Here is a 14,165-nt window from a genome sequence, read left to right as displayed (position 1 = left end):
GCACTCAGAATCTGATAATTGCTCTTGATTTTCTTTGCAAATATTCCTATGAAAATGTATTTTCAATATTATAAAGAAGTACCTGAATTAGATCTTTCCAGCTGCTATTTGTGTTAATTTTCCTGATGCTAAGAGTTAGTAAACTAAATGATCAGAGTCCCTGACACTACAAAATGGTGATTCTATGATGTTTGCCTTTTTGTGATCCACAACATGTACTGATTGTGCTCTTTATCCGAAAGAAGAAAGGCATGTCACAGCACAGAGCTCCATAGTCTCCTTTGAAACAGAAGTTCACCGATGACTGACCATCATAATTCTGACCCACCAGTCCCCCAGTTTGAGATGAGGAGAAATAAGATTAGGCGACAGATATAACTACATTTGATGATATCTCAGTATGGGCAAACTTGAAGGGCAAACAGTAAATTCTTATTTTAACTTCCTATCCTTCTGGAACAAGCAAATCACCTTATAGATACCTTAGGTGGCAGTTCTCTGAAAACATTAAAAGGTAAAACGTGCTGGAATTTTGCTTTTAATGTATGCAGGGTGTGGGGATAGCCAGGAAATATATTAGAAGTCTGTTTCAATTATCCTGTAGTTTGAAATACTGTCCCAAAACCAAAGTTTTGGTACTCCCATATAATAACAGTGACTACATCACTTATTGTTTACTGACATTTTTTATTGAGGTTTGTAGCTCATGATTTTACATGTGATTGTACAGAGCATTTATGAAAAAAAAAAGTCTGGAAAGATTGTACAAGGGCAAAAAAATCCAATAGATAAATCTGGTAGGTGTATATGATGAGATTAATTCCACCTGTAACTATATGAGAATGGTAAGAGAACAGAGCCTGTGATAGCTATATTCCTGTTCCTAAAAAAAAAAAAAAAGAAATTGTTCCTATCAATGAGAAGTCACTTACTTATTTTTAAAAACAAACTTTTTTTTAAAAGATTTATCTTGAATTAGATTTAATGTTTGGCAAGTGGGAAAACAGTATGGAAAAACTTCCCGGATTATCCTTCTACTTCCAAATGCATTCACAGAAGCCCAGTGAAAGGAAATCAAGCTGACTCTATGGGTATTGATTTTGTAGTTCATAGGCAAAGATTAGTGCTAGAATATACAAAAAAGACTTGTTTATAAATGAACACATTCTGATTGTCTACAGCTGTTTCAAGACATATCATCTTTTATTACTTAGGATGGTAAAGGAAATCTTTATTCTGAAATGAGGCATGAAAACCAACTTTAAATGTTTTTTCCTCATCTTTCTTGATTCATGATGTTATTCAAAACATAAGACATTGTGACAACTTGAAATTCAAGGCATTGAAAATGCTCCAGAAGACTCGGCAGTGGTCAGCATAAGAAGACACTGTGTTCTAGTCACTGTATCCTGAGTTCCCCCACAAAGACCTCTACCTACTGTTAAAGAGTTGATGACATTCATAATTTTTGCCAAACATTTTCGAAGTCAACCAAGCCATTTCATTTTGAAGCCAGGATCATTTTGCCAGTTTTACCTTCAGAAAAATCAGGGAATTTGTAACCTTTAAAAAGTTACTTAAGGTATGGAATTTCAACACATTTCCTTGCCAATGTAGTGTGAAATTCTGCAGTCTTGGGCCATTGAGAAAAACTTAACTCTTTTAAAATTTAAAATCCTCCAATATTGGACTAACTGTAAATCTTTAATAACCTTAGTTCACAGAGTGGAACATTCTCATTTCAAAATTATTCATTCTGAATGGCAATGTTAATCTAAATTAGATCCTTAGAAGTCGGCTTTCCTTTCCTCTTCTTTCAAACTTTAGCATTCTAGAATGAAAGAAGCATTGGGAATACTTTTAGACACATTTGGATTATGGAGTACTTTGATAACAGGTCATACAACTGTCAGCAGAATTTAACGAATTGACTACAATAATTGAAGAGAGAGAGGCCTTGAGAGTAATATTTTTAGCTGTGTAATTATTTGTTCAGTCTCAATGTAATATTCATAGATATAATAGATTATCCTGTAATATGAATCTTGCTTGGTTATGAATTATCTTGCACAATGTACATAATTCCAATTTAATATTAATTTAATGTTTATTAGAAAGATCCATAATAAAGCTCTAAAAGGTACAAAGCTACTAGTAGCATTAACTGTGTTGGCATACAATAGAGTAAGCAGATTAGAGAGTGAAAGTGACTTGAGGCAAAAATACTTGTATTTCAGAAATATTTATAAAATATTCATGTTTCCTTGAGACAAGGTGTGGCTAGACAAGAAATATCTGGTGTGGAAAGTGTTTAGAGTTCCCTGTGGAATTAGCAGAATAAAATTATAATATGGTATACTTCAATTTTATTTGAACACATCAGTAGCATTTGGTACACTAAGATTTTTATCACGCTGAACGATTTCATTATTTTTTCCTGGAATTTTTTTCTTTGTAATTCTAATTTAGGTCCTGCTACCTCACCAGAAGTCTGCCAATTTGGTTCTGCCCTTCTTCTGTTCATATTGTGATTGAAAAGATCTGGTTATCCAAATGGAAGCTTTTTTTCCTCATATAGTCTTCCTTGACTTCTTCATATAAAGTCAAAGTTCGCCTTTCACATGCCTTCTTAAACATCATAGTTTGCATTTACCTTTGAAATACTCTAATGGGACACAAAGTAAATGAGAAAAATTTGTGTCACGTATTACTATGAGAGAGAAAGAAACATCAAAACATAGTTGAAATGAAGACATCTGAATAATAACTTAAAGGTCCTAAATGTTAGAGACGTGCTGACTTTTCAGTTTTTGAAAGAGGGTATAGCAACAACTTTATTAAGAATGAAAATAGGCAAAACCATAATAACTACCTGTTTCATTGCAAAAGTCACAAAGTTATTTCCTCTGCAGCTGTAAATAAAAGGAATCAAAGTATGGTAAGTATGTGAATAGGTGAAATTTAAAGATTTATTTCACTTTTAAAACAAAGGGGTAAGTAGAAGTAAACAGGATATTTAACAAATAGGAAAGATTCCTCTTCTGGCCTAGGCAGGAAAGAAGCAGCTACCAACACTTTTTAATTAGAAGTGAAAATTCAGATATTTATCAATATTTTTCAGATGGCTTAAAAATGATGGATTTGGTGATTTCAAAAATGAATTTATGGTTGGGATCCATTAAATCTATTTTATGATCTCAAAGAATCTCTCCACGTTGAATTAATTCACTTGCACAAAAATGCTTCTATAAGATATTTTGTAATGTTTCTGCTTCACTCTTATGCTTCCATGTTCCTAATTTATTAATGCACAGAAATCTAACATAAGAAATATTTAAAGTATTTTTAGAAATGCATAGCAAGTATTTATGCGGTAAGTTATAATCATGAACTAATTAAATCTTAATACCTTGGTACTACAATATACTAGGAAGATTGTACAATCGTTATTTATCTCAGATACTTTTGTTAGAGAAGAAAATATATTCATGTCAATATTTTTAGAATTGCTCAAAATCGAATTAGGGTTTGGGTTTATTTATCTCTCTCTCTCTCTCTAAATCTGAATTGACATTCACAGTAGTTCTATAGTGTTTTGTTTGTTCCAAAAACATCTCAAGCGGTAGCACTTTGGTACAGTACAAATGAATAACTAAAGATAGATTATTCTTTCACTAATAGGAGATGATTATTGATGAGATTGGAGTTGATCTTGGACAACCCAGAAACTATTTTTCTTTTCCCTGTTGGTCTCTATGATGCAGAAAGTCAATCTAACCTTTTTAATGTCATTTTTTAAAGTAATCAAACCAGTCAATCAATCTGAACATGTGTGGGGAAAAAGCTGAAGATATTGCGTAAAACTAAGTCTACAGGTTCTATGTGAATATTACCAATTCTCTTATATGTTTATCTCCATTACCATGAAAAGTTTCATCATACCAACTAAGTTTAAAACACTAAATTTTAAAGATCTTTTATCAATATGTTGACACTTTTAGGTTAATGGGAATTTTAAAAATACATATCATAAACCACACTTTAATTTAGAGTCTTTGTGAATTTGTTGGACAGGAAGTTAAGGGTATTTCCATCATCATCATTTGATTAATGCAGTTTCCTGATTATTTTTATTTCAAAGTAATTGTTCTCACACAAGAGCTTTTTTGTCATTATGATTATTCTAGCATAGCAATTTATTATTCAACTATGGTATTTTTAACTTTGATAGAGTGGAACTAGAGGGATACTCAAAAAACTTAATGGAAGTTAAACCTATTTCTCCCTCACAAAATGTAGATTTCTCCATAAATATCAATTAGGAACATGGGCTGTGCAACAATCCAATAGTCTGTGAATCAGCTAAACATGAGGTTTGTTAGCTAATGTCCTGATAAAGTACCATAGAAATAGACCTCAAAAATAAAAAAAGAAGTTTAAGAGTAAAATATTATAAAAATATTATTTTACTAGGAAATAATAATGAGTCTGTCTCATTGGCATAACTTTAACTCGCAGCTATCAGTTATGTGCTATGTTTGTACAGTACGTCTGTTTGATGAAAATTTACCTCTAGAAAATCAGATAAACACATCAGAAATATGCAGATAAGTAGGTCATGAATGGCACAGGGTACTGAAACATAGTCAACCAAAGGTGGTAAAAAAAACAAGAAAAAATTTAAAATTATTAATTTTTCAATAGCTACAGAAGGAAATACATGGGGAAAGAATCAAGCTCAGGAATTCAACCCTTGCTAGTGTAGAACGGACTAAATCAATACATGTTAGATATACACAAATTTCTATTGAAATGTATACATAATTAACTCCTTTATCTACAGTTTTGTTTGTATTATAGTGGCATAAAACTTGGGGGAACAATCTCTTTCTGTAAAAGTCTTTGGGATCTTAAGTCTTTCTAAAAGCACAATTCTGATGTACTCAAATTTTAAAATCTCATCCTTTCATCTTGATTCAAGAGCTTGGTAGTAACTGACAGTACTAAATCGCCTTCTGCATCAGTTTGTGTTCAATTGATTTTCCTCAGCTTGGTCTATGTAAAGCTGGGGAGGCTACCTGTTTCAAATTTCCACGTAATGAAACGTAAGAGATAACGGGCAGGGAGGTAGCAATATCAGAAAATCAGAATTGGCAGCATCAGCAAGCTGAGTTGAGGTAGTTTCCCCATTGTTCTGTGAAACTAGCTTCTTACCGACAGAGCTGCTTTCACATAGATTTCTGTTGAATTGGCAAAACAAGCATAAGTGCTCATAATCCACAGATCACATCTGTGTTTCTGAAGTTACCTTAAACTTGTCTAAAAAGGGTTCTTTCATTGCCAGATGTACTCTATGCAACAGATAGGCTAACCACCTGTCAGGTGCTAATATTGCCATAGTGTGGTATGTGAGAACCTAATTACCAGTAAAGCTTGAGGGTCTCCTGCAACTTAAAAAAAAAAAAAAATCCAGATACTTAAAAAATACTTATGTTAAGTGACCAAAAAGGAATGATGCATAAGATATTCTGAGGTGATATTAAGGTTTTGATGTACTCTGGCCCAGCATAGAAAATCTTTTTTTGTCTTATATTTTTAAACTATATATAGGTTACTGGCTATTCTGTAAACTACTCCTTCTCATCTTAATTTAGGAAATTAATTTATAGATGGGTGGTGTTTAGATTTTGGGAGAAAAAAGAAAAAAACAAATCATCGGACTATCACATAGTATAAGAGAAATTATAATTTGGCAAATTCATTCTGACTTTGCTCTAGAAGGGATTCCATCCTTAGACAGACACTCTTGGTAAAGCTTCTTCAGTAATTGGAGATCTGCAAAGTTACTTTGAAAGGGCTTTTTTTCCGTATAGAGGACAAGAAAAATTAGCATAAATAACTTCTATTATCTTTATAAAATGGATATTCTTTTTTGCCACTATTCTGGCAGTTTTTAGCCAATTGAGTGACTTTAAATTTCTACCATCAAGATGGAACTTACAAGGAAGGAAAATACGTGACCCACCCACTCATCCAATTCAATACTTAAATCTCTGATTGAAGCTGGTTTTTATAGCAGGCATAGTGACTGCAGCTGTTTTATAAAATAAGCACACAGTAACATATATTAACCTGCTTAACAGTGAGTAATATATCTTTTTTTTTCCAACATAAACGTGTCCATCCTATTTTCCTGGTTTACTCTCTCTGCAAAAACGGTATAATTTTGTGCTTAGGTTATCCATCTAGGCAGATTTGATTTCTTTCGCATAGCTCCTTTGGGCCATAGAGGATTGGCAAAGTATATATAAGGAAAACAGAAGAAAGACGAGAAAAATGAAAAGAATAATTAATCATATAGTACATACATCAAAACAATATCTTCTAAATCTCAATCAGTTGTTTATTGGTTGGCAAACAAGTTTCACTTTTACAACAAATATTAGTAATGAGGTCATCCAACTTTGAGACCATACAAAATGGATCATAAATTTAAAAAAAAATTATATGTGCTGCTAATTTACCTCTTGTATTCCTACATTACTTAAAATCCTGTCAAATAAATAAATTTTCCTGTTAATAAACAGAAGAGTCTTTTAAAAAAAAAATCACTTCAAAATAACTTGACCTTTCATTTCTTACTACAAGGGAGTGAATTTCCTTTAAAAATTGGTAGTGCAGGTGCCCACTTGGGGATCAGACTGAGCATTCAGCACTTTAACGCCTATGGGATATCGTTTTTTTTTTTTTTTTTTTTTTTTCCACATGCAGAAGCCCCACTAGTTCTATTGACACCTCTTGACTTCTAGAATCATAGCTACTGTCTTGGTGATAAACTGCTTGCCAAATATGCTTTGCATTACAACAGATGTGCGCTGTAAACATAAAAGTTTGTCCTGCTCTAATTTGCAAAAATGCTTCTGGAAATACTCTGACTGAATAAAGATATATAGTGAGGGAAGGAAGTCTAATTTTATTTATTTTATTTTTTTTGTAAAAAATAATTTGTTTGTATTACTAGAAAATGATTCTTATAAAGTGATAGTTTCATTTATTTATTTATTTATTTTTTTGCCAGGTGACGTTTTAAAGGAAAAAAGCAATAAGAAAAAGCAGAAAGAAAGAAAGAAAGAAAGAAAGAAAGAAAGAAAGAAAGAAAAAAAGAGAAAGAAAAAAGAGAAAAAAGGAAAGAAAATGAAGGAAGGAAGAAAAGAAAGAAGAAAGGAAGGAAACTTTGCTCTCTTACTGGTAGACAAACTTGCAAGACCAGCACGAAAGAAAAAGAAAATATCTCTTTTTTTCCACTACATTAACAGGACTCAAATTCTGGAGGAACAGAAAGCTGACTATATGTGCAATGCTAGTATCTGTACATTACATAGAAATTGTTCAATTTTTTTCTGCCATTAGTTTTATCATCAGTTAATACAGCAAATCGTAAAATATGCATTTAGCATATAATTCTAGAATTCCCCTCCATTTCAGTATTAATTTTGTTGTTTTATTTTGTATTCCACAGCTATCCCGGCTGTGGTGAATTCAGGTTGTGAGTGACGAAAAACCACTATGTGATACAGTTTTGCTTTGTTTTTATGTTTGTTTGTGCAGCACTCCAATCTAGATGCAGCATTGTTACTAATTTCAAACAACCATTCTGGCCTTTTAAAAATCAGGTCCTTGTAACGATAGTAACAGAGCATCAGAGATGTTAGAACAAACACAACAGAATTCAACAAGGCCACAATGAGCGCCATTTTCTTCATATCTCGTTCATTAACATAATGAAGTCTCCATCTGAGGGGGAAAGACAGGAAAGGAGAGGGCACAGGGGAATTTCAGCAGTTATCTTTCTCCCCTGGGCTGACCTAAAAATCCCAGTTTAAAAAAAAAAAAAAAAAAAGTCTCAGAGTTTGTCTTTCGAGAACAGCATAAAGATTTAGGAGTACACACATTATTACCACTGCTTATAGCAACTCAGAACAGTCAACCAGGTGTTAGCAGTTTTGTTGGTTTAAATTTCTGTGTCATCTTCTATAGACTAGTGACCAAATGAGCTGGTCCTTTTGCACTGCCCTCTGGAGGGGTCCCATCTTTGTTTGGAGGAACTATAAATCCATCACTGCTACCGCGACCCAGCTGGTAGTAGGTGTGCAGCTGATGGACGTGGTTTCTGGAGCCTAGGTTTGGCATGCTTTTGTAGTAAACATCTTCGGCATCACCACATTTGGCCGGTGGGGGTTCGGTCTGGGTGCTGGTGGTAACGCTCTCTGCGGCAGGCACACCAGCCAGTGCCGGCATGCTGGTGTACAGAGAGTCCCTGTGGGGTGACTGGAGATCTTCTGTGTGCTCGTTGGTTAGCAAAGGGAAAAAGCTCTCACTGTGGTCTTGGGGGAGCCGCCTTCTGGTGTAATGGTGTGGCTGGTGGTTCTCTGCAGAGTAAACTCTTGGGGGAAGCAAAGGAGCATCAGATTCCTCATGAATGAGTTCCAGGCCCAAACTCTCCTCATGGTTAAAGGAGGTGGCATCATCCAGGACAATGGCATCGTCTTCACTCCCACTGCCGAGGTTATTCACCAGCTTGTTCATCAGATTCCTGTTCTGTTCACTGGAGCGCTCGTGGTTGTTCAGGTAAGACGGGATATAGTTGGAAGTGAGTTCCTTCAGAATCTTTTTCTCTAGGGCGGTCTCGTTGTGGTTATAGCCACGGTCTATGATTTGCACACAGTTGCTCAGGTATTCACCACTGGCAATGCTGTAACTATTGCCATGGTTACCATTCAGTGGTAGAGTATCCATGACACTTGTATCCCTGGCATTGTTCAGAAGCCCCTCTGAAAAAGATTACAAAACACTATGACATTTACATCCAATTGGCCAGAGCACACACACACACACACACACACACACACACACAAAGCAAAAACATTCGACTATGAAGTATGTATAAATTGCTAGCATGTTCAATTAAGTATAAAATGTTTGCAAATAAACAGAAAATACTATTAAATCTATATGTACATATCTATATATACACTTGGACAATTGATAGAAACCCTATAAGTGGAAAAGTATCTAAAAGAAATCTTGAAAATAATAATTTAAAAAAATCTATAAATTTGCAATTTCCACATACACAAACATTGCCTGATTTTATCTGAAGCATATTTGGTTATAACTTAGAAAAAAAATAACACAAAATTTTGGTGTTATCATTCATATACACATCAAAGTCAATTCAGTAATTCATTACCTTTAATTTTACATGTCTTAGCTTTAGACTAGGTGTAATATTAACATAATTCATGTGTGGTGCTTTGAATATGCTGGTCAAAAGTACAAGAAATCAAGCAGTTTCTAACAATTTGATATATAACTTTGTAAGATTCAAATTAATTCCTACAAACAAAACCACAAAAGGATTATGTTAAATTTGTCAGAGTGATGTAGTCATGACATAATGCTTAGTCAAGTAAATGGCACATCAAAATAATTTGTACATAGGAACTTTCAAAACAAATATATTTGGATTTACTTTCTAAATTTTTTTTCTACATATAAACCCATTAGTAATTGTTTAGGGTCAGGAGGGAATACTACAAAAGAATGTGTAAAGACACAGGGATCTGATTCCTAAAAACATAGTGTCCGTATTAAAGATTCCATGCCATAATGAGTGATGACTTTGTGTGCATATTAAACTTTGAGTTTAAAGGAGATTAAACATTTTATTCTGGGAAGAAATAGCTGCAGTGAAATAAAATTTAACCACATGCTTCTTCAAGGTATTTGCATTCTCTTGAATAAACAGAAATCCAAGAATCTATAGTTCCAAAATCAGTTCAAATGCAACCACAAAAGAAAATAGGACACAACATTTAACCAATACTCATAAATAAGAAAGGATATTTCTTTACAGAACAATTAATTGAAGAATTCTATAAACTTCTCAATACACTTCTAACTTGTGAAAATATAGCATTCATTCTATATCTGTGATGCAGTTATGCTTATCAAATTGAATTAGTTTGTTGCTGGATTAAATAAAGTGTCCCCAATATATCAATTTTATATGGACTTCTGATGCATACGTTGTACTCAAGTAATAGCTTTTCAAAAACAGCAATGCATAAAATATTCATTAAAAAGCAGCCATCACAGACATAGGGTGAAGCGATTTATTTTCATGTTATAAGATATCTTGTAGACAAATCCACAATGTTAAGAAAAAATAAAAGTAAATGCTCTTTAAAGGGCCATATGTGATGGGTGATTGCTGCTGTGGAGGCCGCTATGGTATGCTGGATGGTTATGGTTGAGTGACTGATGCATTGAAACGTGTGTATTATTTCTGTTGTCAATGCATTAGGTATAGGTTGGAAACAGCCATAGTAAAATAAAGTGGACATGTTGCATGTGACATACATTTGTATGATGGAATGTACTAATAAAAATTAAAAGCTTATGCATTACTTAGCAAAAATAAATGCTTAATTTAAAAACAATTTAACTCACACAAACATTACATGAGACTTAACAACTATGTTGATCATGTGACACAATAAAAGAATCAGACAACAAAAGCGTCTAATCTCTATTAACATAAATTTATATAAGTCGATTCAAAGGCTCTTTAGTTTTTAAATTGTGAGATGAACTGTTTTTAATAACTACATCATCTATATGTGATGCAATAAAAGTGAACTAAAAAAAATTACATTTGATATGCAATGTTTAGCTTTACTCCCATACTTGTCTCTCTGTAGGGCTCTAAACGACAGCATGAAGAAAAGGAAAGAAAAAACAACAAGTAAGCTTACAGCGACAGTAGAAGAAACATGAGTAAAAAGCAAATTGATGATATGCAGAAAAAAGAGTCAAAGGAAATAATTTCCACTGCCCCCAAAATTCATGAGTCCGTGTTACATGGTTTATCATAATTAAAAATACTGAAATGTTAGTTAGAAAATAAGAAACCCCCCTTAACACATGCTAATAAAATGAGTCTTTAATAAGCGTTTGTACAGTTTATACATGTCAAACAAAAAACACATTTGTCTTAAAGTTAAGATTATCACACCAACCAAGGAGAGTAAATATTCAAGGGCAAGCCATGGCGATTCCCACAACTAAATTTCAATATTGCATATATTTATGTGTATGTATGTCTGAACATACCTGCTTCTAAGGAATGTTATTTAACTTTACATTTTTTCAGTAAAATTAAAAATAAAAGCTTTAGCTTGTATATAGAGGAAAAAACCCACAGTTTCATGTTTCCATAATTGTGTGTTTTTTCCTTTATGTATCTTTTCTCTTCATGTAAAAAAGGTTATCTTTCCCCCACTGTACCTATACAAATGCTTCTTATCATTTGTGAATAATACTGATCAGAATTGTCATTTCTGGAACTCTTATTCAAAAGTTGAGTAACTATGGAGAAAGAAAAAGGTTAAATCCAACCATTATTCGGTATCAAGACAACGTGAAGGGAAGAAAAATACCATCATCAATATCGGATTTTCTTCAGGACTGTTGCACAATCATTTGCAATCAAACACTTTTAGAGTCGATCCTTTAAAAAACAATACTAGCAAAATTATTTTTAAAAAAAACACTTATATTTTAATCAGGTCATCAAGGACGGCTCTTGCTGATTTTGTTTACAGGACGGTTAAATCATCACAAAAATAAAAACCAGGAAGCTCACTGGGCTGGCTCATTTCAGGAGATTCCAACTGGTTATAAGTCAACCTGTTGCTTTAGAGATATGGTTTTTGTCCTTAAAAGTTGATTTGCTTCTAAGAAAAGACCGACAGTATTTCAAGATGGAGGGAAAGTTCTTTTAAAGTTTCCAAATAACTTTAGAAAAAATAATTTGAATTGAAGAGCCAAACCAGTATACTAACAGAAGGAAATCGTTGGTAAGCTCAGGATGGCTCCTTCCTTAAATGACAGGATTTTAGAACTGGAAAGCTCATGAGAGATGACTGAAGTTCAACCCCTGCTTTTCTGAGATGAAGCAACTACAGCCGAGACTGGCTGAGCCTTACCTAACCCCATCCTGCTAATAGTGGCAGAACTGAGATCAGAAAGAAAATCTCATAGATTTCCTCTGTGCACTACCGTCTATGCCCTCTTCACATCAGCCTTAGGCTTTGAAGCCATAACAGAATACCTTATTTATATATTTTATAATATAATCTTGTATTTTTACTGACTCTAATGTATTCTTCATTATATCCTGTCCTAAGGATATGTCTTTCTTATGTCTTAAGTTTGAGGAGAGGATTAAATTACTTTAAAATGTAAATTATTTTGTAAAATCATGACTTCCTCTCTATTTTATGGCTTGTTGACAGGTTAATCTATAGCGAGATTTATCTTACAAAAATTGAATTCTCCAGTACTGACAAGAAGATAATGGTCCAGCCATACTATGCATGAAGTTTTAAATATGTCGACAGATAGAATCTGAATCCAATATAATAAAAGTATGTTACTCATCTTTATTTCTAACTCTATATGCTTCAGTAACTCTATAAACACATCTTTACATATTTAAATAAAGACATTGCAAACAAATACGGATACTTTAAATCTGAATACTTAAAATCTGAATGCTTCTTTGGTTGGATGGCATTGGTGCAACTGAATTAGAGAACCCACAGAACAGAACCAAGTGGTAATTCAACATAAACCACTCCAGTACATACCGAGCCACCTATATTTCATGTAAGATTTCCCCTTGCCAGTAAGAATATTAAGTGCATTCATCTGAAAGCATAAGATTAGTAGCAGTATGACAATCACTAAGATTTATTTTTGGTCAGTGGTAAAATAATTATTTTAAGCACTACCATAAACCATAGTTTAACATCTTAAAAAATATTAAAACATAAAACAGTTAAGCAATTTCACTTCTGACTCTGAAAAACATTAATAAAATTATTTACTTTTGTTTTTAAGAAAACTTAGTAGACTTTATTTAATTCACTGAAAAAAAAACCCAATTAATCCATTCAGAAGAATCCTTTGTGTATTTATTGATAATCTTAAGAGCAATATCTGGGAATACATTTCACAGGAATAAAACCTTATACCTATATGGTATTATTTTAAATTTTGCATTGATAGAATTTCACTTTGATAGTGTTCCATTTTAGAAAAATCCCCTAATTTAGGATACTGGTAAAAAGAAAATAAGACAAGAAGGCAGATATTGAATTAGGGCAAACATAGAGATTAATAATTGTTAGTTTTTCATTACATAAGATATTAGAAGTTATAACTGAATAATTAAGAAAGCTGAACAAGAGGTTATCTAACTTTTTACTTGTTTTATAACAACATTAAATAAAACAATTTTTACTATTTTTCTAACAATTCTTCCTGTAAAGTGAACAACGTAGAACAGTTTAATTTGCGGACATGGTGTAAATCTTCACTAAACATTACTGAAAACTTGCTAATATGTCAGCACATTGTAAAATATTTATAATGACACAATTATCTGTCAATTAGCTTAATAAAAAAACAAAACAAACAAAAACCCAAGCCTTCATAAGGTCTGCTAAATTGCTCTGTCAAGCCACATTTGTTGTGTTGTGAAATGCATGTACACTTCATGGAGTGCCACAAGGAAATAGGGATTTTGACAAAGGAGAGACAGTTTAGAAGGGGAACTGTGAAGAAAGACCCAGAAACTATCTCACATTGATGGCACTGAGATTGTTTTACTGGGGAAATGGAGGACTGAACGAAGCCAGATGAGCTGCTTCAAAAGGATTTAAAAGGACTGACACAGAGAGCAGAAGAATACTTTGCTCTTCTGGGCTCTAGAGGGCAAATCAAAGCGTCCTGGCCAGAGGCAAATTTCAGCTCAGTGGAAGGAAAAAAAATATATATGTAGCAAATGGAGCATTTCAACAATTGAATGTACGAAATCCTGAGGTGAGAAGGGTCCCATTAGAGGAGACAGGCACAGGCTGACAGAATGGTAGCAATGTGGGGAAGAGGATTCATGAGCTCCATCTTTTCTTTTGATTCTAAAAGTCTGTGATTCTTAGGCATGCAGGCCTTATGAAACTTGATAAATCAAAAGTTCGCTTAATTACTTCATCCTACTGAGAAACAGTTTGACCATGTTCCTGAAGTCACTTCTCTAT

General features: G+C 33.3%; 1 protein-coding gene across 1 annotated transcript in view; it reads right to left on the bottom strand.

Annotated features, from left to right (window-relative positions):
* Positions 1-667: 667 nt before the first annotated feature.
* ADGRL3 (adhesion G protein-coupled receptor L3) overlaps positions 668-14,165 on the bottom strand; it is an 866,124-nt gene continuing 852,626 nt past the window's right edge. Inside the window, exon 26 of the mRNA XM_038556190.1 lies at positions 668-8,831. Within this exon, the coding sequence (XP_038412118.1) occupies positions 8,032-8,831 (800 nt within the window). The 3' untranslated portion in view covers positions 668-8,031. The remainder of the gene's footprint in view (positions 8,832-14,165) is intronic.

This window comes from Canis lupus, chromosome 13, assembly GCF_011100685.1.
Source record: "Canis lupus familiaris isolate Mischka breed German Shepherd chromosome 13, alternate assembly UU_Cfam_GSD_1.0, whole genome shotgun sequence".
Taxonomy (NCBI): Eukaryota; Metazoa; Chordata; class Mammalia; order Carnivora; family Canidae; genus Canis; species Canis lupus.
This window is presented reverse-complemented; position numbering and strand designations above follow the sequence as displayed.